Source organism: Phocoena phocoena, chromosome 7 (assembly GCF_963924675.1).
Source record: "Phocoena phocoena chromosome 7, mPhoPho1.1, whole genome shotgun sequence".
Lineage (NCBI taxonomy): Eukaryota > Metazoa > Chordata > Mammalia > Artiodactyla > Phocoenidae > Phocoena > Phocoena phocoena.
The window spans coordinates 95,608,785-95,634,933 of record NC_089225.1 but is presented as its reverse complement, the minus strand read 5'-3'; the positions used below and the strand labels follow the sequence as shown (position 1 = coordinate 95,634,933).

The 26,149-nt window shown below is 54.2% G+C and overlaps 1 protein-coding gene across 2 annotated transcripts in view; it reads left to right on the top strand.

Moving 5' to 3' along the window:
- Positions 1 to 26,149, top strand: part of TNS1 (tensin 1) — a 224,337-nt gene that overhangs the window by 167,820 nt on the left and 30,368 nt on the right. For both annotated transcript variants that reach the window (XM_065880580.1, XM_065880582.1), the window contains 2 exons: positions 12,319 to 13,872; positions 25,275 to 25,471. In XM_065880580.1, the coding sequence (XP_065736652.1) occupies positions 12,319 to 13,872; positions 25,275 to 25,471 (1,751 nt within the window). The remainder of the gene's footprint in view (positions 1 to 12,318; positions 13,873 to 25,274; positions 25,472 to 26,149) is intronic.

Sequence of the window (26,149 nt, the reverse complement as noted above, 5' to 3'; positions counted from 1 at the left end):
TGAGTTAGTGGCCCAGCTGGGATTGGGACCCAGGACTCCTGAGTCAGTCCCGAGCTCTGTCTCTCACACCCCAAACTCCTTCCGCCCTCAGTTTGTCTCGGGGTGTCTTGGCTATGGCACCATTGACATTGGACATGGGACTGTCCTGTGTGTTAGAGGATGTTTAGAAGCATCTCTACCCACTGGATGCCAGTAGCATTTCTTCTAGATGTGACAACCCCAGATATTTCCAGCCATTGCCTCATGTTCCCTGGAGAGTACATCGCCTCGGGGGAGGACCACCGGTCTAGTTGTCTCCTCAGTCTCTTGTCTCTGGGACCTCACCTCTCACACTCGTAGGGTGTGAGGTAGCCCTTCAGTGAAGACACTCTGTTCCGCTTCCTGCTTCTGTTCTCGGACTGGGTTTCTTAGAAACCAAAACACTCAGTCATTTTGTTCCTTATGAGAAAGAGCAAAAAACCAGGTCTGGAAAGATGCCACCCCTCCCTCCTCCTGGTCCTTGGTGTTGAAGCCATCTCTGGAGGGGGGAGAGGGGGTGACATTTTCAGGCATACTGTTGGCAGTAACTGATGCTGGGACAGACCCAGTGTTTGTTGATTGAACAACGTCACATCCTCAGAGTCTGGGATGTGAGACTCTTCTCTTCGCTGGACACTCGATGCCATGATATTTGAGCAGAGAAAGGACAGGCCAAATGATATGTCCTGAAGCTTAAGCACCGGGTGTGTTTCATCTGGGCCCAGTGAGCTAGGGTCACCGAGGTGCTGTTCAGGGTGGGCCGGGTAGGGAAGGAGGATTGGGAAGCAGATGTCGAGGTGATGGTGGTTGTATATACGTGGCTGCCTCATTTAGAGCACCTCTGTGTGCTTTTTACTGTGCTGAGTGCTTTACACGCATTGTATCAGTCTTTGCAGTACTCTCTGAGATACCCATTTTATAGATAAAGAAACTGAAACTCAGAAAAATTAAGTAATTGGCCCAGGGTTGCACTAAGCTAGTAAGTAGTAGTGTCTGCATTTAAACCAGTGTCGGCTTGACCCCTAAGCCCGTGTTCTTAGCCACTGTGTTCCTGGCAGATGCTGAAGTGAAACGAGTCAAAAGGGCTGGGTATTAATTTAGGTTGCATTATTAAAGGCATGGTTTCCAGAAACTGGAAGGCGATAGCCCTGTGGTGCTCCTCGTAGGTCAGAGGGCCCACATGGGTCATCCCTTGCTTCAGTGATAAAAACCACTGGTAACAAGTGCTCAGGTGGTGAGGAGAAGCAAAGAGAGGTACGGTGGGCTCAGGGACTTTGGGGGTGGGAGTGGGGGAGGTTTGTCTGTCAAAGGAGACACTCCGGAGGACTTGCACATCCCATTCAGTGTCTGAAGCTCTCATGTGGTTGAGATTTGGCTTGTCTGAGCCACCCAATCAGGCACCACAAGGTTAGTGGAAAAGTCAGGGAGCTAAAATCTATCTGTTAGAGCCATCTAATGATGAAATGGGCTTTTGGAGTAGAGAGTAAGATCCCTATAATTGAAAACAGTGAAGTACAGCTAGGACCATTTTTTGCCAAACCTGGCTGCCCAGCATTCTCCACTGGAGAGCGTTTTACAATTCAGATTCCTAGGTCCCACCCCTGGCAGTTCGGCCTCTGGAGGTCTGGGGTGGGGCCAGGGGGTTCAGGGTTTTTATAAAACTCCCCAGAGCCTTCTGGTGCAGCCAGTCCCTGGATGGTAGCAGAGAACCATGGGATCGGGTTGCTACTTACAGGGACTGTTGTATGGTGGTGTTTCCAGAGTATGGTACATTGGCCAGACTGGTAATTATATATGAAATGATTTTAAGTCTACTTATTTTAAAACATATTAGAAGAGAAAGTGTATAGCTTTCACAACCAAATCTGTGATATCATGGATATTGATGCTTTGAACTACTTGGAAGTTAAATTTATTTTAAAAATTTTTACGAAATCCTATCAAAATACTACTATTGATGGGATTCAGATGTGCAGATAAACATGAAGGTCGTATGCAAATAAAATCTAGGTTAACACTGTTGTAAGGGTAGGGACTGTTGGGTGGACTGGTTGACCGTACCCTTTCAAGAGCCTGGCGTTTCTCAGTTAGTCCTGGAAGGCTCTGTGGAGGGAAGAGCATAATTACAGTAGTTTGTCCAAACTGTGGTCTCACAACAGTCCTGCGCTGGGTAAACTGGAAGTCCTTCTGCCCCCAGTTTGGAGCCTGAGGCATGCAACCCCTCTTTTCCCTTCCCCATTCTTGATGGTTTCTGGGAAGTCTTTGACACTGGGCTTGGGTGTTCCCCATCTCATCAGTGAAAATGCCGTTAAGGTAGGGCAAGGGCCAGAGTACAGAGCACCATTTTTGTTCTTATTTTTCTTCTTTACTCTCAGAAAGAAGCAGCTAGTGATGCTGGCAATGGGGAGGGGGCTAGGGATGAGGTGTCTGCTCCGAAGAGAGAGAAGTAGGTGGTCTGCACCCGGCATGCCTCTCCCTCCCGGGCCTGCGGTGCCCGACCTGTCTGTGAAAGGTCTGGGCATCAGCGTGGGGTGGCTGTAGAAGCACTTTGGGGTGGCAAACTAACTGGGGCTCGGTCAAGGAGACACCAGGCCTGGAAGCCACTGCTGGCCTGGCTGCAAATCCTAGGCCATCTCCTACTGCCTGTGGGAGTTGGGTTGGGCATTCAATTGAAATGCGAATAAGAGATGGAATTTGGTGTCCTGCTGTCAGTTAGGGACTACTGGTACTTTTCAGGGCACACCAGGCTGATGGTGGGGTCATTTGGGCAGCTCGTGTGGCTTTAGCTGAGGGGGCTCTTTTGGATCTAGCTGCTTAGATGTGAGGGTAGACATCACCTACACTCCAAAAAGTTATCTTCTCCGCCATTCGTGATTGTCATGGGTGGGAACAAATGGAATACCAGTAGCTAGTGACCTGGAGGCATCTCAGGTGGCCCGGCAGGTCAGTGTCCTGAGCCAGACACACACTCGCCTTCCCAAAGTCAGGCCTCAAGAACGGTCAAGCTTCCTGGGTCAGAATCCAAAGCTTTGCACTGCATATCTCACTTTGGGGCTCCCATCCCTCCCAGCATCCTGCATGTGTGATACCCCAGTGCCTCCATTTAGGTCCCAGGGTCACCTCTGGGAGATATAGGAGCTTGTGGGGGTTTTCCTCCTTTTATAAGCCAAGGAAGTGTCCTGGCTCCTAGACTCTGCCCTGCGGCCGGTGTGTGCTGGGTGGCGAGGAGGGAGAGAGAGGGGAAAAAAAAGATTTCCACCTTATTGTTTAGCAGCTGGAAAATTGTTGTCATCTGTTCTGCCTTTCATTTGCTGAGAATGGGAAAAAAATGTGGAAAAATTTGGGGAAATAAATCTCAATACCCTCATAGGAGCTCTCACCCTTCCCTCTCCCTCTCCCTCACATCCCAGCCGCTTTTCTCCCACTTCTTCTCTGGGTCCTGGAGCCACAGTGGGTTTGGGACTGGGGCCGGGCCGGGGCAGTTCTGAGGCTGTGCTGGGCTGGCCTGGGCCTGGACGGGGCTGGGGCCATCGCTGGACTAGGATGGAGCTGGGGCCGGAGATGGGCTGGCCTGGCCACTTCTCACTCCATGTGGAGGGCTTGGGAAGCCACTGTGATGTCATTCAAGAGCTGCATAGCTACGGGATGATAAGTGAAGCCCTGGGGACCCAGCTGGCTGAAATTACAGACAGAGTTTTATCCCACTGGCTTCCTACAAGCCAGAGTGAGGCAGAGCAAGCCGAGCTGAGAGGGGGAGAGAGAGAGAGAGGGAGAAGGAGGGAGAGAGAGAGAGAGAGAGAGAGAGAGAGAGAGAGAGAGAGCGCGAGCTCGGAGCGTGCGCGTGAGCGAGAGGCAGAGGGAGGGAGTGGTGTGTGTGTGTGTGTGTGTGTGTGTGTGTGTGTGTGTGTGCTCCAGAGCCACGGGCAGGGCAGGCAGGCAGGCGGCACTGGCTCCTCCCACCTCTGACAGTCCGAGGGAGCCCAAGTAGGACACAGACAGCGCTGGGAGCTGCAGCCATGGACGGATTATTTGAAACTTGAGGCACGAGGAGCAGAGATCAATTCAGAGCGCTTCTTTTCCTTCCCCTCGCTCCCTCTCTGTCCAGAGGGTAAGTGTCTGCCGGGCGGCTGTTTCTCCCGTGTGTGTCCTCGTGTGGCTCTCCGCTGGATCCGGGGAGAGGGTGGAGGGTGGCTTCTGGGCCTGGGGGCTGGGGGCTGCCGTGGACCTGGACTGGGTAAGGGCGTGGGTCTGCGTGGGGCTGTGGCCCCTGGCGTTGCCTTTGGCGGCAGATGGGGCTGACCTGGCCACCTCCTTCCTGGACTCGCTGCCCTGGAATGCGTAAGAGCCGCCGCCTCGGGTCTGAGGGGTTGCTGCGTTGGAGGGGGGCGGTGGATCTGAGCGGCCTCACCCTTTGGGGTAGTGGTTCATGGCGGGAGAGAATGGGATGGGCAGAGGGCATGTGGCAGAGGCATGGACTCGCCCCCGAAACATTCCTGTTTATTCAGGACAGCACCCGCACCCCAGTTCTGTGGTCTGAACTTCGTGGCACCCTCGGGGCTGACCATTCCCCCACTGGCCTCCTGTGGGCTCCCATTCATGGCTTTCTCCCAACTTTGGCAGGGCTCTTGGCGGCTCGACTGTGCCCCTGGCCAGGAATCTTTGAGTGTCCAGGCGGGTGCCCTGGCCTGGCAAAGAAGGACGTCGGTTGTTGTGGGCTCAGGAGCTATTTTTACCATCCGGAGTGTGCCTGTGATATCTGCTGCCCGGATAGGCCGAGGGAGGGGACTGGGAGTGCCAGGCTCTGGTTCTAGTGCCTGGCGTGGGAGCTGAAGTCCAGGCTGGAGTCAGGAGGCTGGTGTGCAAGTTCACGTTCACCCCACTGGCGTGGGCTGGCCCGTGACCGGGCCGGCCACTCACCCTCCAGGCCCTGGTCCCTTGGGTCTGAAAGAAAGGTCACCGTGAGGTTTTCTGTGCCTACTCCCCTCTCTCTGGAGGAATGCAAGTAAGATGGTATCTGTGTAAAGTGTGTGGGTCCTTCCTGAGGAGGCCCTGGGGACGCATCTCTCATCATCACTTGACCCAGCTCCGTATCTTATATCGTGAGGTTCTTGGTCTGCAGCCACAGCTGGAGAGTGCCCCCGCCCCCCAGGCTCCTCCAGCGTCTTCACCTTGAAGCGCCATTAGGGGGAAGAGTGCTGTACTTGGAAGCAGGGAGGCGAGTCTGTAGCCCTTGAGCTGGGTGACCTCGGGGGGTTCCCGGAGCCTACAGAGCTCATTGTCCTGTAAGATGAGGGGTGGGCAGTGGATTAACTGAGCCCTCAAGGCACGTCAGCTCCCCAAACCCCATGGCTTTTAAAACGCTCTCACGGCTCAGCTGGTCCCGGGAGCCACGGGCAGGAGCCGCTGGTGGGAGGCGGCTCTGGTTTCCATTTCTGTTTGGATGGTGACTTTCTCCATCTTCTGAAATTCAGACGGGGGCTCCGTCTGGGCCCTGGGCTTAGTGCCTCCCTCCTCCTTTCTTGCCTCGGCAGATTGGCGGAGGCGGCCAGGTGTGGACCCTCCCTGGGTCCACAGAGGCAGATTTTGGGGTGACCCTGGTGAGGTCCCTTGTACAGGGGACAGAGCCACCTGTGTAAAGATTGACAGCAGCCCTGGGAAGAATCTTGTTCTCTTCTCTCCAGTATCTGAAAATGCAGTGGCTTCCCTCTGAGTGCTGCTAAACAGGAAGAAAGACAGGTGTCTGCCACACCCGGACTCATCCGTCCCTACCCACAGGGCCCCGTGCTTGTCAGTGTGGCACCAGTGGATACTTCCCACTGTGGCCCCGAGTCCCTGAGGTTGCACCTGTCACCTGCTCGCTTTGCCTCTCAGAGGCTGTGTCTCCTCTCTGTGGTTCCCCTGCAGAGACTCGGTCTTCAACCCCTAATTCTGAAGCTCTTCAGAGCCCCCGAGGAAGCCCTTTCCTATTTAGAGAAGTTCTAGAACTCTCTGTAAGCTGTGTTTCGAACAAAGGGCTGCCTCAGGCCCTGGCTGGCTGCGAGGGTTGCGCGGGGAGGTCAGCATGGGTGGAGTCCGGGACTGTCACAGATGGGCCACGGGAGGTCCCTGCTGCCGTTGCCTGGGCGTCTCAGGAGGACCCCCAGGTCGAGTCCTGGGGCTGAGGTTCCCCACAGCTCTCTCCATCCTCCACCCCTCCTCTCACACCTACCCTGGGTGTCCATCACCCCTCTGAAATTATGTGCAAAATTTGTATTTGGGCATTCTGGGGGGAATTCTTCAGATACCTCAAGGGGGTCCTCGGCTAGGAGAGCGAATGTCCACTGGACTGGGCTAGAGTGTGACTGAGGCGTCCTGTGGGGGGTGCCATAGGGTGGGCTCTGGCTCAGCCAATTTACAAGGACTTGCACGGGGTCCAGCCTGTGCTACCAACACCCGTCTTTCATGATATTTTGGCTGCGGTGTCTCTTCCCTTTGGGAGAAGCTCGAGGTCCACCTTGAGTCCCTGATTTTCCACTTCTCTGGGTGGCAGTGGGAGAACAGTATCTCAGTGGCTGGAAGGACTATATAAAGCTTTATTTAATGTCATGCAAGAAGCTTGATGGAACACCTCACGTGTGCCAGGCCCTGCGCTCTGTAGGGCCATCCTGTAGAGCTGTGTGAGCTGTGCATTGAACTCCAAGGGGCGCTGTTGACATAGACCACATTGTGAATGGTACTCTCTGCGAACCAGGGACTGGAGGAGAGAGAGAAAGAGGTCAAGGCCTTCCTCAAGGAGCTTAGTCGGGAAGACAAACGTGGTCGACAGTAGTGTCTGTCCAGTGGGTGACCAGTGTTACAGCCATGGGAACAGTGCAGTGGGAACAGGAAAAAGGTTTATCTGAGTCTGGCGGACTGTAGGAAAGGGGTAAGGCCAAGGGAGGCTTCCCAGAGAGGTTCACACTAAGCCTGAAGGAGGAGGAAGAGGTTTGCCAGGGAGGTTGGGAGTTGCGGGAGCAGGGTGGGGAAGGGCCTTTCAGGAGCGGGAACAGCGTGTGCGAGGCACAGGGTGCGAAAGAGCACGTGAATAGTGTGAGTAGCGTGGGGCGTGTCTGGAGTGTTGAGGACAGTGAAGGGGAGGCTTCAAAAGGCAGGTGGTGGCCAGATGATAAAAGGTCTGCATGGCCGGCAAGGGGAGAGGTTAGCGTGCCTGTGGATGTGCCAGGCCTAACTCAAGGTGCTGAGCGCCTGAATCCTGTCACTCGGTAAACCTGCAAGTAAGCGTCTGAATCTTCACCTGATGGGCTCGGAGGCCAGGCTTCGTGTGGTGGAGGAGGTTTAGTGGTGAACACAAGCTGAATTAGCCGTTAAGATGGGGGCCATCCTTCTGAATGAGCTGGTGAGGGGGTGGGGAGGGAGGGGCCCTTCCGCTCTGCTTCCTCTCTAGAACTGCATCCCTCTGGCCTCCCTGGTACCCTTCCTCTGGCTTTCACACATTGCTTCTCAGTAGCCGCCTCCCCCCCGCCCAGCCTCAGCCCACCTCCCCACCCCGTGGCTGGGGAAGAGGTCGTGGCTAAAGGGATAACACACCCAGAACTTGCTCTCCTGGCTGCGTCCTGGCCAAGCTTCACTGTTTGTCAAAGCTCACCTACCTGCCCGACACACGTGGTTTTGGATGCCTCATTCCCACGTTTAAGGAGCTGAGAGTCCCTCCTGGCTTGCTGGGGCCCCCGTCTGCCTCTAAACCGCCTGTGTCCAGGATGGGCACCGTGCCTCTTCCTATTGGCACGGCATTGATTTTCCTCCACGTTGGTTGGTCATCACTGCTCCGGGTAATGTATTGTAATGAGCTTTTATTCTGCTGGACATGGACCCAAAGGACTTTTTATCATGAAGGGCCCCATCTTGAAGACCTTAATAAATCATTCACTGTGCACAACGGGTCTGCTCTTGGGCAGGGAGGGGTCTCTCGTCACTGAGTCACTTTCTTGCAGTCCACCAGGCTGGCACCCTTGACTTTTCCCGGTTGGCCTGTCTGTTCTGACACCTAAATAAGTGACATCTCCCCACTTGACATTAGTGAGAGAAGCGGAGGTCCTTAACCTCAGGGCTCAAAACGCTGACCACCTGGGTCAAGGTTTCTCAAGATGTTACCCAGAAGCCCCTGTGAGCTAGTTAAAATGCTGATTCTTGGCCCTACCCTAGATCTATGCGTGAAAATCTTTGGAGATGGGGCCCTGGAATCTACATTTTTTTAACAATCCCCTGAGGAGATTCTTATGAACATCACAATTAGACAGCAACTGCCCAAACCCTTTATCACTTTAGCATCCCATGTTTATTTCTTGTGTTCCTTTTGAAGTGTGTGGAATGGACACATCTTTCCTCTCCTGCGTACTGGCCTGTGCTGTGCTTCCAGCTACACCCGAACTTCCGCAGTTCACTGGAGGGAGCCTGGGGGTAGGGAGTAGAGAGTAGGTCCACGTCCAAGTCAGCTGGGGATTTTCCTCAGAGCTTTCCAGAAGCATGACACGCACATCTGGATTACGGCTGCCGTGGAATAAGGGCCCCTTGCTGCAATCCAGCTCAGCGTTGAGGGTGGAGTCCAGGGCTTGGAGCAGCTGCTGGGAAGAGCCAGGCATAATCAGACAAAGCAAGCAGGGCCTTGAAGAGACTTCTCCACTTCCCTAGAGAAATGGGCAGGATGTCCAGGCTGGCCCGGGTTGGGGGCCTGGGAGCTCAGCCCCCTGGGCTGCCTATACCTTGTGTTTCCCCTTCTCAGCACCCACAGCTCCATCCAGGCAGGTCCCTCCCTCTATCTCCTGCTCCCTCCCGCTGGGTGTCCAACTCCCTCTCATCTGAGATGTTTTTACCTGAACTGGCTGGGCCCATAGAGGCCGCTGGGACTTCAAGATGGATCTGGTGGCCCCTTAAGAGCCTTGAAGCCATCTCCCCTCACCTCTCGGAGTCCCCTCTCCTCCTCCCCCACTCTGTTTCACTCCTCTTTGCTCTGCCCGCCTCTCTCTTTTGCCCTTCCTGCCTTAATAGATTGAAACCGACATGGTGTTCCGGCTTCTTGCGGTCCTGGTAAATAGCTCTTAATGTGGACGTGGTTGATGGGGAGAAGGGGATGACAAGCGTGTTGTACGGCTTGAGGGATGTGGGCACTTTCCGTCACTCCTGATGGGAGCAGCAGGTGTTCGTGCCCCTCAGGTGCACTGGGATTTCAGCAGAGCCCTCACGGGGGCTGACAGACCTAGGAGGGGCCTGGGTGTCCTCAGTTTCTCCTCTTGATTTGAAAAGGAAGATGACCCAGTGCAGGTGTAGCACAGCCTGGAGCATGCTGCCAGCACTGGGCATCAGGAGCAGCCGGCCCCTTCTTTGAGATCAGGAACAGGCATTTCCACTTGTACTTGGCAAATGGGATTTAATTAAACAGTTTACACTTCTTCGATTTTCTTACTAAGTCTTAGTTGCCTGGCAGTTATCATCCCGATGTTTTTCTTGTGAACAGTAGCCCATGTCGGGGTAAATGACGTCGTGGCAGAATAAATTTGATACTGGCATTTTCAAAGTCAGTGAAGAGTAAGGCGTGGCCCAGAGGGCCAAGATATCAGGTAGTGGTAATCAGTGTGAATTCTCCCTCCCTGTCTTGGAAGATGTTTTTTTTTTTTGTTTTTCTTTTTTGCGGTACGCGGGCCTCTCACTGTTGTGGCCTCTCCCGTTGCGGAGCACAGGCTCCGGACGCGCAGGCTCAGCAGCCATGGCTCACGGGCCCAGCCGCTCCGCGGCATGTGGGATCTTCCCGGTCCGGGGCACGAACCCGTGTCCCCTGCATCGGCAGGCAGACTCTCAACCACTGCGCCACCAGGGAAGCCCAGAAGATGCTTTCTTATCTCTCTTGCCAACAGCTTTTCTTTTGTGAACCCTAGTGAGATGCTGGAGTGGGTTTGCTTTCTCCTAGGAAGGAATACTCTCAGGTCTGCTCTGGCTTGCACCCAGTGGTTCTCATTGCCTTCTGAGTATAAATGGGAGGCCATTGGACACTCTACCCTTTGCTTTGCTCCTCCCCGCTGCTTCCCGGCCTATGTGCGCATGGACCTGGGAGATGAGGGGCTTCAGGGGATGGAGGAGATCCCAGGCCCAGGAGAAATACTCTGTCATCTCACTGTGTGGGCTGGAGAGTAGGGCCAGGGCCTAGGAATGGGCCAGCAGCTTTCTGGGTACAGTGAGAAGGAAAGACAGCTCTTCGGACTGCCACTAAATGGTGTGAGGGGCCCATCCTCACGGGAACCACCCTCCAAAATCTGAGTGGATGAGAGCCTTCTGTCTGCAATACTTTTCTCCTCTGGAAACAGCCAGCCAGAGTCTCTTTTTTGTGTGTATAACATGGAGCCCGGTTCTTTGGAAGGACACAGCATGAGGGGCAGCTTCTCATCTACATTTCGGCCCCTTTAGGGATGATGCCATGCGAGTTGGGAGAGGCAGCATGTGTATAACTGCATCTTCGTAGCCTTTTGGGGTCCCGGAACAAGGGGCAGGTTTTCGGAGAATCAGACCTTTCTCAGCCAAAACCCTTTTCCAGTTCAGACCAGCGCCATCCCTGTGAGCCCTGGGCTGCGGCAACACTCTGGCCCAGTGTCACTTGGGGCCTGCTGCTGGCTGAGACCCCAAAGCCCCAGGGAAAACTGGGGGCAGAGAGATGGTTTTGGAGAGTTAAGTGAATGGGCAGAGCCTCCAGCCCCCAGGGGGTGTATGTGGACGATGTGCCTTGTCGGGCATGTCGGTGCTAGTGCTTGGGTGACGTCATTTGGTTGGCCTGTGGTTTGTTGTGTGTGTGTGTTGATCAGGATGTTCCTGTTTTGCGGTTGTCTGATCACTTGTTTTTGGCCGTGGACTTCTGTATGAGTGTTTATTTTTAGAGGCTGCCACTTCTGGCCTGAGGGCTGATCCTTGGGCATGGTAGGAGCTTGTATTTTCTGAAATGTTTGTGGCTTTAAATTTCAGTATTTATTTTGGGGTATTGCTACTTTCTATGTGTTTATTCTGTGTGTGTGTGTGTGTGTGTGTGTGTGTGTGTGTGATATGACAGTGTAGAATAATAAAAAATTGTGTGGTCTTTGAAGTTCTGCTTTAGCTTTGATTTTAATTTAGATTTTTAAAAAATTTTAAATTAGCTCTGATTTAAAATCCCAGCTTTACCAAGTACTATGTGTCTGCAAATAAATGGTTTCACGTCTCAGTTTCTCCGTCTTTAAAATAGGCATAACAACCCTGACTCACAGAATTAGAAATATCGTATGTGTAAACGTAGCAAAGTGTTCCCTGAATGTTAGCTGTTAACATTAGTATTTGTGTATTTGTATCCACACCTGCTCTTTCTGACCACGGTGCTGGGGCTGTCTGGTGTACTCCATGAGTGCATGCGTCTGGGTGTTTTTGATTTGGGTGATTTCTGGTGGGAGTGTGTGTCTCTGGATGTCTTTTGGTTTTCTGTGTGTGAGTGTGTTGGTGTCTGGGCTGGAGTTTGGGAGAGGGCTTTTTTTCTTGCCAGTTGGGGGCCTGCCTTGGAGGGGGAGGAAGGGAGGTGTGTGTGTGTGTGTGTGTGTGTGTGTGTGTGTGTGTGTGTGTGTGTGTGTCAAGGCTGGAAGCTGGACTGCTGACTGTACAGGGTGTGAAATCACTGAGTTCCTCTGGGCAGGGAAGTTCTTCGTTCCTGAGTCAGCCCTTTGGCCTCTAGCCACCCAGCGCTCACTTTTTCCTTTCAGAGAAAGTATTGCTCATGGGGTCCCCAGACCATCTCAGACAAAATGGCACAGGGAGCACCTCTCCCTGCTGAAAACTTCTACTTTTGTGTCCTCAATCCCTAAGATGCTCCCTCCACCCTTGGCCCCTGAAGCTCCTTTCCAGAACCTCCACGGGCCCTGGCATTCAGAGGGAAACTGTGTCCTCTTTAACACCGGGCCTGCCACCTTTGCTGGACCCCATCTCGGCCCAACACCCCAGGTCCTTGGGAAACGAGTGCAGTGCCAGATCCAGGCTTTGGACTGGGGCCTCTTGCCCCCAGGACCCCGGCCCAACCTTGGACTCCACTGCCTGGCCCTGAACCTGGGTGCAGGGGAGGGCTCTGCTCAGAAGCTCGGGGAAAGAGTCCTTTTGTCCTTTTGCCCTCTGCCACCTTGGCTCTATCTCGGGGTGCTGAGAGGATTCCCTTTGGGGATCCAGGGAAGGGAAGCTTTCAGCTGCTTTCCTCGGGAGAATAGAAGATGTCCCGCCTCCCACTGACATCTGCTGTCTGTCTCCCCTCTGGTCCCTCTCTTGTAGAGGTTGTGGGCCACACGCAGGGACCCCTGGATGGGAGCCTGTACGCCAAGGTGAAGAAGAAGGACTCCCTGCACGGCAGCACCGGGGCCGTCAACGCCACGCGGCCCACTCTGTCGGCTACCCCCAACCACGTGGAGCACACCCTCTCCGTGAGCAGCGACTCGGGCAACTCCACAGCCTCCACCAAGACAGACAAGACCGATGAGCCTGCCCCCGGCCCCTCCAGTGCCCCTGCTTCCCTGAGTCCCAAGGAGAAGCGTGAGCTGGACCGCCTGCTCAGTGGCTTTGGCTTGGAGCGAGAGAAGCAAGGCACCATGTACCACACACAGCATCTCCGGTCCCGCCTGGCGGGGGGCCCCGCTGCGCCCTCCTCTGGTCGCCATGTCGTCCCGGCCCAGGTTCACGTCAATGGCAGGGCCTTGGCATCTGAGCGGGAGACAGACATCCTGGATGATGAGCTGCCCAACCAGGATGGGCACAGTGTGGGCAGCATGGGCACACTGTCCTCCCTGGATGGGGTCACTAACACCAGTGAGGGGGGCTACCTGGAGGCCCTGTCTCCACTGACCAACGGTCTGGACAAGCCCTACCCTGTGGAACCTATAGTCAATGGCGGGGGATACCCCTATGAGTCTGCCAGCCGGGCTCTGCCTGCCCAAGCTGGCCACCCTGCCCCCATGCGACCCTCCTACTCTGCACAGGGGAGTTTAGCTGGCTACCAGCAGGAGGGGCCCCACCCAGCCTGGCCACAGTCAATGATCACCTCCCACTATGGCCATGACCCCAGCGGTATGTTCCGCTCTCAGTCCTTTCCGGAAACCAAGCCCCAGCTGCCCCCAGCTCCAGCCAGGGGCGGGAGCAGCAGGGAGGCTGTGCAGAGGGGCCTGAATTCCTGGCAGCCTCACCCACCTCCTCGCCAGCAGGAAAGAGCCCACTTGGAGAGCTTCAGGCTCAGCAGGCCCAGTCCCCAGCCATTGGCAGAGCCCCCCATGCCTGGCCTTCCCGAGTTCCCGCGGGCGGCCTCCCAACAGGAGATCGAGCAGTCCATCGAAGCCCTCAATATGCTGATGCTGGATCTGGAGCCAGCCACGGCAGCCGCCCCACTGCACAAGTCCCAGAGTGTCCCTGGGGCCTGGCCCGGTGCTTCCCCGCTCTCCTCCCAGCCCCTCTCTGGCTCTTCCTCCCAGTCCCATCCACTGACCCAGTCCAGATCTGGCTACATCCCCAGTGGGCATTCCTTGGGCACCCCTGAGCCTGCTCCCCGGGCCTCCCTGGAGTCTGTCCCTCCTGGCAGGCCTTACTCACCTTATGATTATCAGCCGTGTCTAACGGGGCCCAACCAGAGTTACCGTCCAAAGAGCCCAGCTGCCTCCTCCTCGTCTGCCTTCCTTCCAAACACCCAGAGCTCTCCGGGGCCTCAGCTGCCCCCAGTCTCTCTCCCTGGCCTCACCACTCAGCCTCAGCTTCCACCGAAGGAGGTGACTTCAGACCCATCCCGAACCCCAGAGGAGGAGCCATTGAACCTGGAGGGGCTTGTGGCCCACCGGGTAGCAGGTAAGAGCCTCAGGGGCCATGAGTTCTGGGTATCCCCTCCTTATTCCCTCCACACCTTCCCTCTCTGGTCGTGGCTGGTTTTGCTGGAGCGAGGTGCAGGCCCAGCCCTCACGCCTTAGCGGGTGCTGCTTTGGCCTGGGGAAGAGGCTGTCAGGAGCCCACATGACAGCCATCCCTTGCTGCATTCATTGCCTGTTAGGCTCCAAGCCAGACACTGAGGTTCAAAGATCAGGAATTTTCGTTCTAGTGAGGGAGCAGGTACACAGACAGATAATTCTAACAGAGAGCAATGTGTACTACAACAGAAGTGGGGAACAAAGCCCCAGAGCCTGGGAAAGCAAGGTTTCCCACCTAGGGCAATCAGCGAAAGCTTCCTGGAGGTGGTGACTCCAGGGCTGGAGTACAAATTTTCTAGGCAGAGAGGAGATGCTCTCTGCAGCTGCCTGCAGTGGAGAAGGCCTGGAGAAGGTTGGAGGGAGGCCTCTGTGGACTCCAGTTCCCTTTTGAGCCCTCCCAGAGGCACAGCAATGCCTGAGAGGGTATCCTGAAGCCCTTGGGTTCCATCTGAGTGTTCAACCCTGGTGTGTCCTTTCAGGATATTTCTCCGTTTCTGGGGAGGCCAAGGTCCATCTTCTTGTTCAGCTGTCCTGCTAGTCCTTGCTTTAGGACCAGCTCTGTATGGGAAGCAGGCACTGAGAAACAGAGCCCCATTTCCTATCAGAGAATGGACTTATGCTCCAGAGAGAGGAGACAGAGTGGGGCAACCAGATGAGCTTACTGGGGAGATAAAGGCAAGAAATGGCAGAGTGTCCAGGGCCATGTTGGGAGGGGCAGGAAGGGCTCCCTTCCTTCCCTCTGGCCTAAGCCTGTGACCATTCCGTGGGGGCAGCCAAACTGGGCGGGAAATCCTATGAGTTGGTTTTATTGTGGAGGTGAAGCCCAGACCAGGGTGGACCAGAGCCTGGGGCGAGGGGGACCTTGTGCCAAGCCCCTCAGCTGACAGGGTGGTGGGTAGTCAGGGAGCAGAAGGGGAGCCTGGGCAGCTGACTCTGCCTTCTGTCCCTTTTCCTAAATTTAGGGGAAGCTGAGTCACCATGCCAGCTACAGGGAGGAAGGGAGACACCGTCCCTGAGGATGGATGGTGGGTTTAGGGAAGTAGCTGGGGCCAGGCCAGTTGGCTGTTGGGTTTGAGTCCAGGACCTGGTGTGGCGGCATGGACTCCCTGCTCCTGTATTTCAGAGCAGAGCACAGCCCCCAGTTCAACTATTTGGTAACTTGAAATTGGCCATAATGGCGGTATTCACACTCTGGAAATTGGCAATCAAGGACTTCACCTGCCCTGGTAGCATCACCTCATTGTCTTTACCCAAGAGTCAAAACATAAGATGAGTAGCTCTATAACCTGAGGGGTGAAATGCTTCATGGGGGTCCCCGTGGGGCTGGTGTCTTCTACTTTTGTCTACATCTGGGCCCATGAGATAAGGAGTACCTGGCTTGTCAGCAGAAACCATTTTCCTCCTGGTTTTGTTGAAGGGAGAGGAATGGGCCCTCTCAATATTTTACAGAGTTGGGGTGGTGGCCTGAGGAATAGTGACACTCTAGTCTAATAATGGGCAGGATCCAAGGGGCTTTTCTCTGGGGGAGCAGGATGAGTTTCCTCCTTTTCACAGAACCCTCTGTATAGCTCTCCCAGAGCTTGCTCAGAAGGAAGCCATACTTTAATGGCCCTAGAAGGATGTCCATCTTGTAGTGGCTTTCACCCCATCCTTTTCTCTCCTACCAGTTTCTGAGGTCTTGCTTCTCAACCTCCATATCCTGTAGCTGCTCAGGTTTTGGCTGCCAAGAAGTCATATGGAGGGAGGGATATTGTTGGCACAGTACCTGTGTCCTCCAACCCTGCTGTCATCTCCTCCACCAACTGTGAGTGACTCAGTCAGGAGAAGGGATAAGATGCGTAGAGGGGACAGTTATATTTGGTCTCCAGGGCTACAGAGGACCTCTTGGGTCCATGCCCTGTCATGAACAGTATTTCTTATGTCAGCAGGTCCTGCTTGCACAACTTCTTCAGTAGCCCTATCTGCAGTGCTTGTGTAGATAAAGATGCACCGGCAGGATTAATTTGTAGAACAGTCTAGGAGCCAAGGGATAGACTTTCAGCACTGCCTTTTTCTTCTCATTTTACATTCTTCTGCAAGAAGCTGGAATGTAAGCTTCAACATGAGTAACCTCAGATCTGAGGGAGAACCTCTATATGGTCATCAGTATGATCTGGTTTCTCCTGGCCTTTCTCCCTCAAGTCTGCTTTTTTTCCTTGGCTGTCAACTGAGGCTGTTATACCTCAGCTCTATGTCCTTGGTTCATCCCACTTTGATCCAACTACTCCTTACGTCTTATTTCAGCTTAGCACTCAGAGTATGTAGGGTTAGTTTTCTTAATTTGACAAAGGGTAGGTACTGTAGCACATGTCACACTTTCTTGTGAAACATGAGAATTAGAAGCATTCGCATTACACCAGGGACAAAATAAAGATGCCTGTTATCACCACTATCATTTAACATTGTACTGGATATCCCAGCCAGTGCAATAAGACAAGAAAAGGAAATAAGAGTCATAGTTGTTGAGTCCAATCAAGTTATCTTATGATCCTGATTCTGTGACTGTACTGATCTCAGGTGTCTCTAGAGGTAGAGATTTCAATGCATATTGGAAATCAGAAGTTGATCTTATCCTGAAGGAGTCTAGAGTTTAGAAAGGGGAAAAAGAACTGGAACTTTAAAATGAAGTTATTTGTAATAAGAGAGGTATGAAGAAAGTTCTGTGGGAATGAAGAAAAAGGGAAGCTCACTGTCAGCTGGAGAGATTGGGGAGGCTCTTTGTTGAGCGTGGCTTTTACAGAGCCTTGGAAGATGGGTAGGACTTTGAAAATGGGTGAGGTCATTGGAGAGAGAGGGGTCATAATGAAGACAGGAAAACTTAAGGCATGTTTGAAGAATAGAGTGGATTGAGAGCATACAGGCTGTGTGAGAGAGAGCCAAGAAAGGTAGCCTGGGGCCTGCGTCTGTTTGGTTGTAATACCAGACTAAGGAGCCTGAATCTTACCTAGTGGCAGTATAGGAAGCCATTACTCTGTTTAGGAGAGGATGCCATGATCAGGGCTGTAGTTTAGGAAGATGTATCTAGTGGGTCTGGGCAGAAAGGATACAAAAAGGGAGAGACTTTGAGCTGGGAGATGCTAGGAGCTTATTGGCTAACCTAGGTGATGGGGGCTGAGTTAGGGTGCTGACCATGGAAATGAAAAAGAAGAGATGGGTGCCAAGGGTGCTGTGGTGGGATGAGAACTGATGCGTTTACAAGTTGATTGGATGTAGTAGGTGAAGAAGAGGAAGACATCAAAGATAATTCTGAGGCTCCATGAATAGAAAGAGAATGATGGTTCCATTAATAAGCCAGAAGTTATCAGGAGGAGCAGGTCTGGTGTAAGATGAAGACCTCAGTGTTAGATATGTCGAATTTGAGTGACAGTGGAGCCTCCAGGTAGAGATGTATGGAAGGCAATCAGACATCCGGAATTGGAGCTCAAAAGAGTGGAAAGAGCTATAGATTTGGGAGTCATTTTCACAAAGGTAAAGGTCAAAGCTCTGGGCATGGATGAGATCTTGATATGTCAGAGGGCATGGAGAGAAAAGAACTTGGAATGAAATGGCCACGAGGGAATGGAGGTCCTACGGGGGACTAAGAACAAATGTTCAGTCCAGAGAGAGGACACTAGGACAGCCGGTCATCACAGAAGTCAGAATAGTAAAGGGTTTCCAGGAGGAGGGGTGGGAGGTTAGCAATATCACTGTGGAGAGAGCATGACAAGGACTCAGGAAAATTCACTGGGCTTTTGCCAATTAGGTGGCCCCAGTGATTTTCAAAGGCATATTTTCAATAGAGTGGTGGTGACAGAAACCAGACAGGGATTGAGGAGTGAGAGATGAGAGGGTGCAGACAGCATATCAACCACTCTTTTGAGTGGCTTTGTGATAAAAGGGAAGAGGGTGGTAGCTAAAGAGGGTAGCAAGATACTGAGAACTTCTTTCTGTGAATATAGGAGCCATGAGAATGTTTTTAGAGGGGGAGGAGAGAGAGGTTGAATATGGAGGGAAGAGGGAGAAGAAAAAGATAGAAGAGAAAGAAATTGATAGAATAGGTCTCTAAGGAGGTAAGGGGAGTTAGGCTTAGGGACCCAGGTGGATACTTTAGGCTCAACCAGGAGCTGAGGTACCTCTTCATGAAATAAGAATAGAGGATGGATACAGATATAGGGAGATACTGGTGTCAAGCCTTGGGAACTTGAATTGAGAACGCAATTTTTATATTTCATCATGGAAATAGGAGATGAGATCAAGGCCCATTCCATCATTCATTCAATGTGTGCCCTTAATCTATGCTACGTGCTAGCCTAGGTTCTGGAAAAATGGTGGTAAACAAAAGAGATAAAGATCCTTTTTTTAAGAGGTGGAAATGGACAATAAACAAATAAGCAAATATACATATAATATGTCAGATGGGTGATAAGTGCCATAGAGATAAAATAAAGCAGTGAAATGCCAATGAGGGGTGAAGGTTTGTGGGGGGTGGTGGTAGGATGGTCAGGGAAAAGGCTTCCCTGGGCAGGGAGGGAATGTGCCAGATGGAATAGCAAGTGCAAAGGTCCTGAGGCGGGAATGTGCCTGATATGGGGAAAGTAGGGGGCCCGAAATCAGAGAGGGAATGAGAATGGGGACCAGCTTTCTGTGGGCCTCGTAGGTGATCATAAGACCTCTGGCTTATACTCTGCAGGGTGTGAGAAGCCTTAGGAAGGATTTGGGCAGAGGAGTGACATCACCTGACTTGTTCTAAAAACATCAGTGTGGCCAGGATGGAAGGAGGGAGACCAGTTAGGAGGCTGGTGCTTTTGATCAGGATGGTATCTGGAGATGGTGAGACATACTCAGATTGTAGATGTATTTTGGAGGTGTCGCCATCAAGATTTACAGAGAGACTAGACATGGGATGTGAGAGAAGGAAAAGTCAAGGTTTCTGGCCTGAGCATCTAAAAGATGGAGTTGCTCTTTATTGAGATGGATAAGAATGTGGGAAGAGCAGGCTTAGAGGGGATATCAGAAGTGTGATTTTGGCCACATTAGATTTGAGGTGCTCATGAAATGTCCAAGACAGTTGGATGTATGAGTCAGGAGTTTATGAGGGAGAGATTGGAGCTTAGAAATGTGGGAGTTGTCAGTATATGATGTCATGTGAAGTAAGGCACTGCATGATATCACCTAGGGAGGGGGTGAGCACAGATAGAGAAGGACTGAGTTCTGGAGCCTTGAACACTTAGTAATTTGAGACAGGAGGAGGAACCAGCAAAGAAACTGGTATGGAGCAGCTTTTGAAGTGGAGGAAACTCAAAGGGTGTGGTTCTCTGGAAGCCAGGAAAGGGTGATATTGGTCACTGCATGGCCCCTGTGTTGTGAGAGCGATTGGAGTCAGCTGGGGGGAATAAAAGGACCTCACAGGTCCTTACGGTGCGTCCAGCAGGCTCATCTTAAGGACTTTTCGGTGGCACCCAGCAGTTTGGGGCAGGAGTAGAAAATCCTAAGTGGCTCCCGTGGAAGAGGGTTACTAAGAAGGGTGTGATGGAAGAACGAACGGCCAAGGGATGCCCCGATGCTCCGGAAGATGACCCTCGGGTTCAGACTGGCAGGGTCACTGCCGAACCCAGGAAGAAGCAGGTGACCGTGAGAGGAGAAAGGTCCTGGGATGAGGTCGTGTTGACCGTGAGGGCGGGTGAGGTATGGGGCCACAGGATTGAAATCTCCTGGTCCCAGGCTGGCACCTTCCTGCTCCATGCTGGGGTTGGAAAAGAGAGAGGTGGGTGGCATCCTGCTGGACAGCAGAAAGTCCACCTGCCCTTTGGAGAAACGAGACCCTAGATCCACCCTCTCATCTTGTCTGACACCCTGCCCGCCTCCCTCCAGCCTGTGGCCAGAACCCAGACTCAGAACACTGACTAACCTTGATTTTCTCTTTGTTTTTGTTTTGTTTCGTCTTGTTAAATGCCTTGTCCCTGGCGTTCTTTGTGTGTCCCGTGTCCATCTGTCCCCTGTGCCGTGGGCGTGGTGCCTTCCTTGCCTGGTGTCCTCCCCCCCCCGCCCCCCCCCTTCCCTGCTTGCCTCCCCGCTGCCGGCTCCCCGGGGTGGGGTGGGGAGCAGCGTACAACGCCAGGCTGCAGGGCACTGGGCAGAGTGTCGGCTCCGGGCACCCTCCTCTCCACCGGCTCCGATCTTCCTCTCTCTCTGGTTGGTTCCTCTCCCCGCTTCCCCCTTTATGACTTACCTGAGCTCTCCGTTTCTTTCTTTTCCCTTCCTCCTTCATGTGCTGTTCCTCCAAATTTTTGCCCACTTTCTTCTACCTCCTCATTTCCCATTTCCTCCTCACTTTCCTTCCTCTCCCTCTTCTGTTCTCTCCATCTCTTTCTCTCTTTGCCCCCCACCTCTTTTCTCACTGCCCCCTTCTTCCTCCTGCCTCCCTCCTCTCTGCATGAGTGGGTGCTCCCACTTCTGCATGGACACGGCCTGATGCTTCCAGCCTTGGCCTTCCCTGCTGGGAACAGGGTCCGGGGTGACTAGGTGAACTTTCAGCCCCCCCGTGGGCACGCAGGCCTTTGCAACAAGGGTGCTCAGTGAGGGTTTGGGACAGCCCGGCTCCCCAGCTACCTTGGCCAGATCACCTGGGCTGCCCGGCAAGAGCCTCAGCAGGAGCCAGGCCGAGCTCTGCGTGGACCAGCGGGCACAAGACGCAGAGTGGTGCCCTGCCACCTGCTGCACTGTCCATTCTGGAGTACAGCACTCCCTGGGGACAGGGCACCCCCTCTGACCTCATCCTGAATCTCTGATGCTAGGACCCATGGCCAAGAGTCAGAAGCCCTGGGTGTGGTCCTGGCTTTTCCTGTGACCTCCTCTGTGACACTCCCGGGCAAGTCTCTGAACTGCTCAGAGCTCTGTCTCCCAATGTGACAAATGGAGGATCGTAGCCTTGCCACGTGCCTTTTGCATGGTGGCTTGATGTGCCCCAACATGGTGGACCCTCCATCAAGAGTCACGTTGCTCTGTTAGAGGGCGATGTCATCCACTAGCATCTCCCACCAGCTCTTGGACACACAACCCCTAGACTTTTAGCTCTGGGGAGGGAATCACCTCATCCTTTCTCTGCTCCTCAGAGCCCAGAGGCCCAGGGCAGGGAGAAGACGGTGTACTCAGGCTTACCCCAGGCCGTGGCCTTGAGCAGTTCCGGGAAAAGCCTTGGGGGTGGGGTGGGGTGGGAACTGTTGACTCCCAGTGGCAATATCTGGTGCTCTCACGGCCCCTCCTTCTCCCAGTCCATGGATAATGGGGAGATGGTTCTAGCAGAATGCCTCCTGTCCCCCTCCTCTCCTGTCCCTCCACCTTTTCTCGGCCCAGTGGTGGGGAGTGCAGTGTTCGGTGGGGCCTGGGGGTTTGGGCAGTTCTGGGGGGTCCTGAGGGGAGCTGGCATGGCTTGCCCTGGGGCTGCTAGTGTGGTTGCCGTGTGGCTTTCTGGTGCCCTGGCCCAGCAGGTGGCCTCCCGGATCCCCTCCCTTCTGGAGCCCCAGGCAAGCAGTCGGACACCCAGCCCCGCCACCTGGAGCTGAGGAATCCAGTTTTTTGGAAATTGGAAGGCTGGAAAGAAGAGCTGGGTCTGTCGGGGTGGAAGTGGCCAGTCCTGGGGCGGGTAGGGGAGGCATGTGATGAAGCCTGACACCAGGGCGTATGTCCATGGAACTCGGGGGTGGTGGGCAGCCATGCTCCATCTATTAACCAGGTGTATTGATGTGTGTTAGGGCTACAGCCCCTAGAATTGCCCGTGTGTGTGTGTGTGTGTGTGTGTGTGTGTGTGTGTGTGAGATGAAGGGGGTCACAGCCTCAGTTCCAGCCCACTTTAGGGGAGCCTTGGAGCCAGCTGTTCCCCGGAGCACAATACCGTCCTGGGGAGCAGAGGGAGGACCCCGGGAGACGGGGCTGCTCCGATCCCTTGCTCTTCAGGTCTGGTGGTCAATGTGGAGGCCCCGGGCTGAGGTGACCACTGTCCTCCAGGAGGAGGGGAAGGTCCGATGCCCACAGTGTGTGAGCAGCCCTTGGAGGATGACAAAGGGCTTCTGGATGTAGCACGTTATTAATCCAAAGGCCACTTTCTGGCCGCTCCTCGTGCTGCCGGGGCTAGAGGGCTGGACTCACCAGCTTTCCTGGGAGGACCTTCCAGAGTCCCTTGCCTGCCTCTCTTTCCCCCTTTCTTCGTGAGCTTCCTCTGGCCCCTGTTCTTCTGCTGGGGAAGGGCTGAGCATGGAGGTTCTGAGGGTGACTGTGACCCACCACTGTTCCTGCCAGGCTAAGGCTGCGTGCGCCGCCCACACGTGTCTGTACGTGTGTGTGTACGCGTGTGCCTGTGTGTGTGCAGGGAGCGGGGCATGTAGATGGAGGCCCTGAGAGCGGGGCCGGGGCCAGGAGACCAAGAAAGTCCTGGGGTCGGGGGTGGGGGAGGGGAGGAGGCCGGTGGGGAGTGGGGGTCTATTTTTATTATCCGTCAGCCTCTGGGACATGAGGGAGTGGTGTTCTCTCTCTGACACTGGCTGTCAGCTTGTGTCCAGACGACGTCCCAGCTTGGCTGAAGAACAATGGGGCTCTCTTCTCTGCCCTCTGCCATGGCCCGTCTCCCCTCCCGTAGAGAGAGACAAGAGAGAGGGAACATGGCTCTCCAGGCGCTCCGGGGCAGATCTGGGACTGCCAAGGCGGACAACAGTGGGACACTGTGTTCAAACAATGTGAGAGGCCCAGGCTGGCCACTGGGGCCGTGGGCGCTCTGCGGGAGAGGGGCTGTCCCCGTGGGAGTGGTATGCCGGGTCTTCCCCCTTCTGCAGAGGGAGGCTCTGCCCTGCAGGACCCTAGCTCTTTGGACGGCAACCTGTCCATCCCCCCTGCCTCTGGACAGAGCCGGTCCCACTCCAGTGGTGGTGGAGAGGCGGCTTGGAGAGGTGTGATTACCCTCAAGTGTCTGACTGCCTTGGGCCAGGTCTCGCATCCTCCAAAGCCCAGAAGCCCCTCCAACGGTCCTGCCTCTTCTCTGGGCCGCTGCAACCCTCTGCATCCCCAGAATGTGGGGGATGTTCTGGGTGCAACGGGGAGAATGTTCTCTGTCCCTCTGGGAGACTTAGGGCCTCGAATTGAAACAGACCCAATTTTCAAGGGCAGATATCGGATCCCCAAACAGGGAAACTGGCCACCCCTTGCAGAGGCACGGGTACCTGCCAGAAAGAGGCTGCGGGTCTGGGCCAGCCGGAACTGAGAGCAGCCCTAATGCGTTTCTTTTAACCTTGGGGCTGAAGTTGGTTCCAAACCCCAAGGGCCTTTCCCAAATGGGCCTCCTTTGTCACGGTTATTATTAGAAAATCAATGGCTACGTCTCTTTCTCTCTAATGTTTTTGCCAGGAGTGGAACCAGCAGCGGCTTTGGACCAAGCTGCCCCGGAGGCCTGAGGGGGAAGGGGGCTCGATGGTGGGGGGAGCATGGCCAAGGACAGGGCCGGTCAGGGTGCAGACTGCTTCTCTGAGGGCTGGCAGCCTGGGATTGCTGTAGGGTCCCGGCTGCTGCCCCACCCTTCAGAGCCAGGCCCCGTCTTTCATCCGTGTTGATGATCATAGCAGCCCCTGGTTAGGACTCTGCGATCCCCATTTTTCTATTCTGAAAATAAAGGTCCGTCGAGGCAAGGGGTTTATTTGCTTTAAGTAAAGCAGTTGTGAGTCTGGTTTACTGTCTTTAGCCAGGGCTCTTTTTTCCTCAGTTGAGATGGTAGGCAGGTTGCCTCTGATTAACGAAGAGCCCGAAGTGGAGCCCCAGAACATGCCCACCCCCCCGAAAAATAAAGAACACTGCCCCACCCAGCTACCTTCTGCGTTTACATGTGCTCTCCAGACGGGGCTCCTAATCATGAGATAATATGAGTGCATGACTTGGAGTGATGGTGTGAGTGTTTGAGAGTATGCGTCCATCCCTAGACTTGGCAGCCGGCAGCCTGCTGTTCATGACAAGTAGGGAGGCTTCCCAGCCTGTGCTTGTCATGACAGCCTTAGTGGCTGCTCCAGGCTGGAGCTGAAGGGCCCCCAGGGCCATGCAGACCCCACTGTGGAGGGTACATGGTGATTCAGTCTGAATTAGGGTGATTTCTGCTTGGCTGAGCTGGCGTGTTCCTGGGGCCAGCTGTGTGTGCGTGTGTGTGTGTGTGTGTGTGTGTGTGTTGTGTGTACGTGTGCCACGAGGCGGTTGGTCTGCCCACAAGTGCTGGCCTGAGGCTGCTGTGGCCAGGGTCTCATAAGACCTTTGATAATTCCCAGCACCTCTTCTCACCTGCCCCCTTGGGTGGTGGTGAAAGTAGGGCTGGGAATTTCCTCCTGCAGGATAATGAGGGCAAGGGGCCCGCCCTCAGGCTGGGTCTTGGCCTCTGGGCCCCGGGGAATAAGTTCTCTAGGATTCTGGAGCCAGCTCAGTGAGGCAATGGGTTTCGTGCGGCAGCCCAGCTGTGGGAAGAGGGAGTGGGAAGGGAGGAGGGTGAGATTAACAACATCCCCAGGCCTGCGGAATGGAAGGGAAGTGCACAGAAGCAGATGGGGAGCATGGCTTCAGGCTCTTTGCCTGCTGCTCTGCTGGGAGAGGCAGGCTGGAACCTGGGCCATTTTTGGGGCAAGAGAAGGGTGAACAGATAAGGGGCCGGCATAAAGGAAGCGGCAAGGAGCTTTCAGAGGTGCACTGGATGAGGGTTGGGCCATCCCAGAGAAGGCCAGCAGTATTCCGGGGGCTAGCTGGGGCTGGGGACACTGTGACAAGACTTAGTCATTTCTTGGTTTCTTCTCGGGAGCACCATTTGCAAGATGATGCATCATTCATTCTTTCCAAAAGTCTTCCCCACGGGCCTGGTGTTGCTTGTTGGTTGATGCAGTCGCCTTGGAGACTGATTCTCCTCCCTCCACCTTCCCTCTTTTGCCTGGAAGCTCTGGCCCTCTGCCTCCGGGGCTTGGAAGAAGTTGACATCTGTTTCTTGTATCAGTCCTTTGTGCTCTGAGCCCCAACCCTGTGCAGAGTGGAGATGCGTGGTGAAGGCCAGCCAATCTAAGCCGATCCCCCACCCTGCAGAGAAACCGGGGTGTGGGCAGAGGGAGGCTGGTGGGAGGATGTACTGAGGGGAGACAAGCCCAGCTCCAGCTGGGCCCCCAGGGCTAAGATGCACTGCCTTCTCTGGGGGAATTAGGCCCGACGGATCCTTTCCCCACATTACACTCAGTGCCCTCTGTGTCCTGCCATTCCTCCCAGGGGTGCAAGCTCGGGAGAAGCAGCCTGCAGAGCCCCCAGCACCTCTCCGGAGGCGGGCGGCCAGCGATGGGCAGTACGAGAACCAGTCACCAGAACCTGCATCCCCCCGTAGTCCTGGGGTTCGCTCCCCTGTCCAGTGCGTCTCCCCAGAGCTGGCTCTCACCATCGCTCTCAATCCTGGAGGGCGGCCCAAAGAGGTGAGTCCTGGGACCGTATCCTGGGGCCACAGAGTGTAGCGGAGCCCACCTGAACTATTGAGGAACTTGATGGTTAACTGGGCTGCAATGACCTGTCAGTAAACTCAGTAATTTTTCCTCCCTGCATCCTAGGTCTCCTCTCAGGCTTGTGGAATCTGGAGCCCATTTCCTTCCCTAAATAGCTTTTATGCCCCTACTTCTTCCATGAACAGAGACTGAGGTTCCCTTCTTGATTCCTAAAGGGCACCCCTTAGTAGGGTGGTAAGGATCCTGGGTATGATGTAGGTGACCATAGTCTCTAAACTCCAAGCCAGATCCTAGAGACTGACTTTGTTTTTGAGCCCTTTCTAGGCGTGTGGTTTTCTTGGGAGATCAAATTTCAATGTCAAATTGTTTGTATTTCTGAGACGTTCAGTAGTCTGAGGAAGTAGGTCTTAAACTTTAGCGAGCATAACAATCACCAGGGAATCTACTAAAAATGTAGATCCCCCAAGTCCCCCTCCAGAGATTCTAGCCTATTAGACCTGGGATGGGGCCCAAGAATCTGCATTTTAAACACGCACCCTGGAAGATTCTGATGCGAGTGGCCCATATTTGATAAAATCCTGGTTAACAAGTCATTCTGGATATAAATGGCGTTTGGACATCTTTTCTCTCTTGCCTTCCGTAACCTGCCCT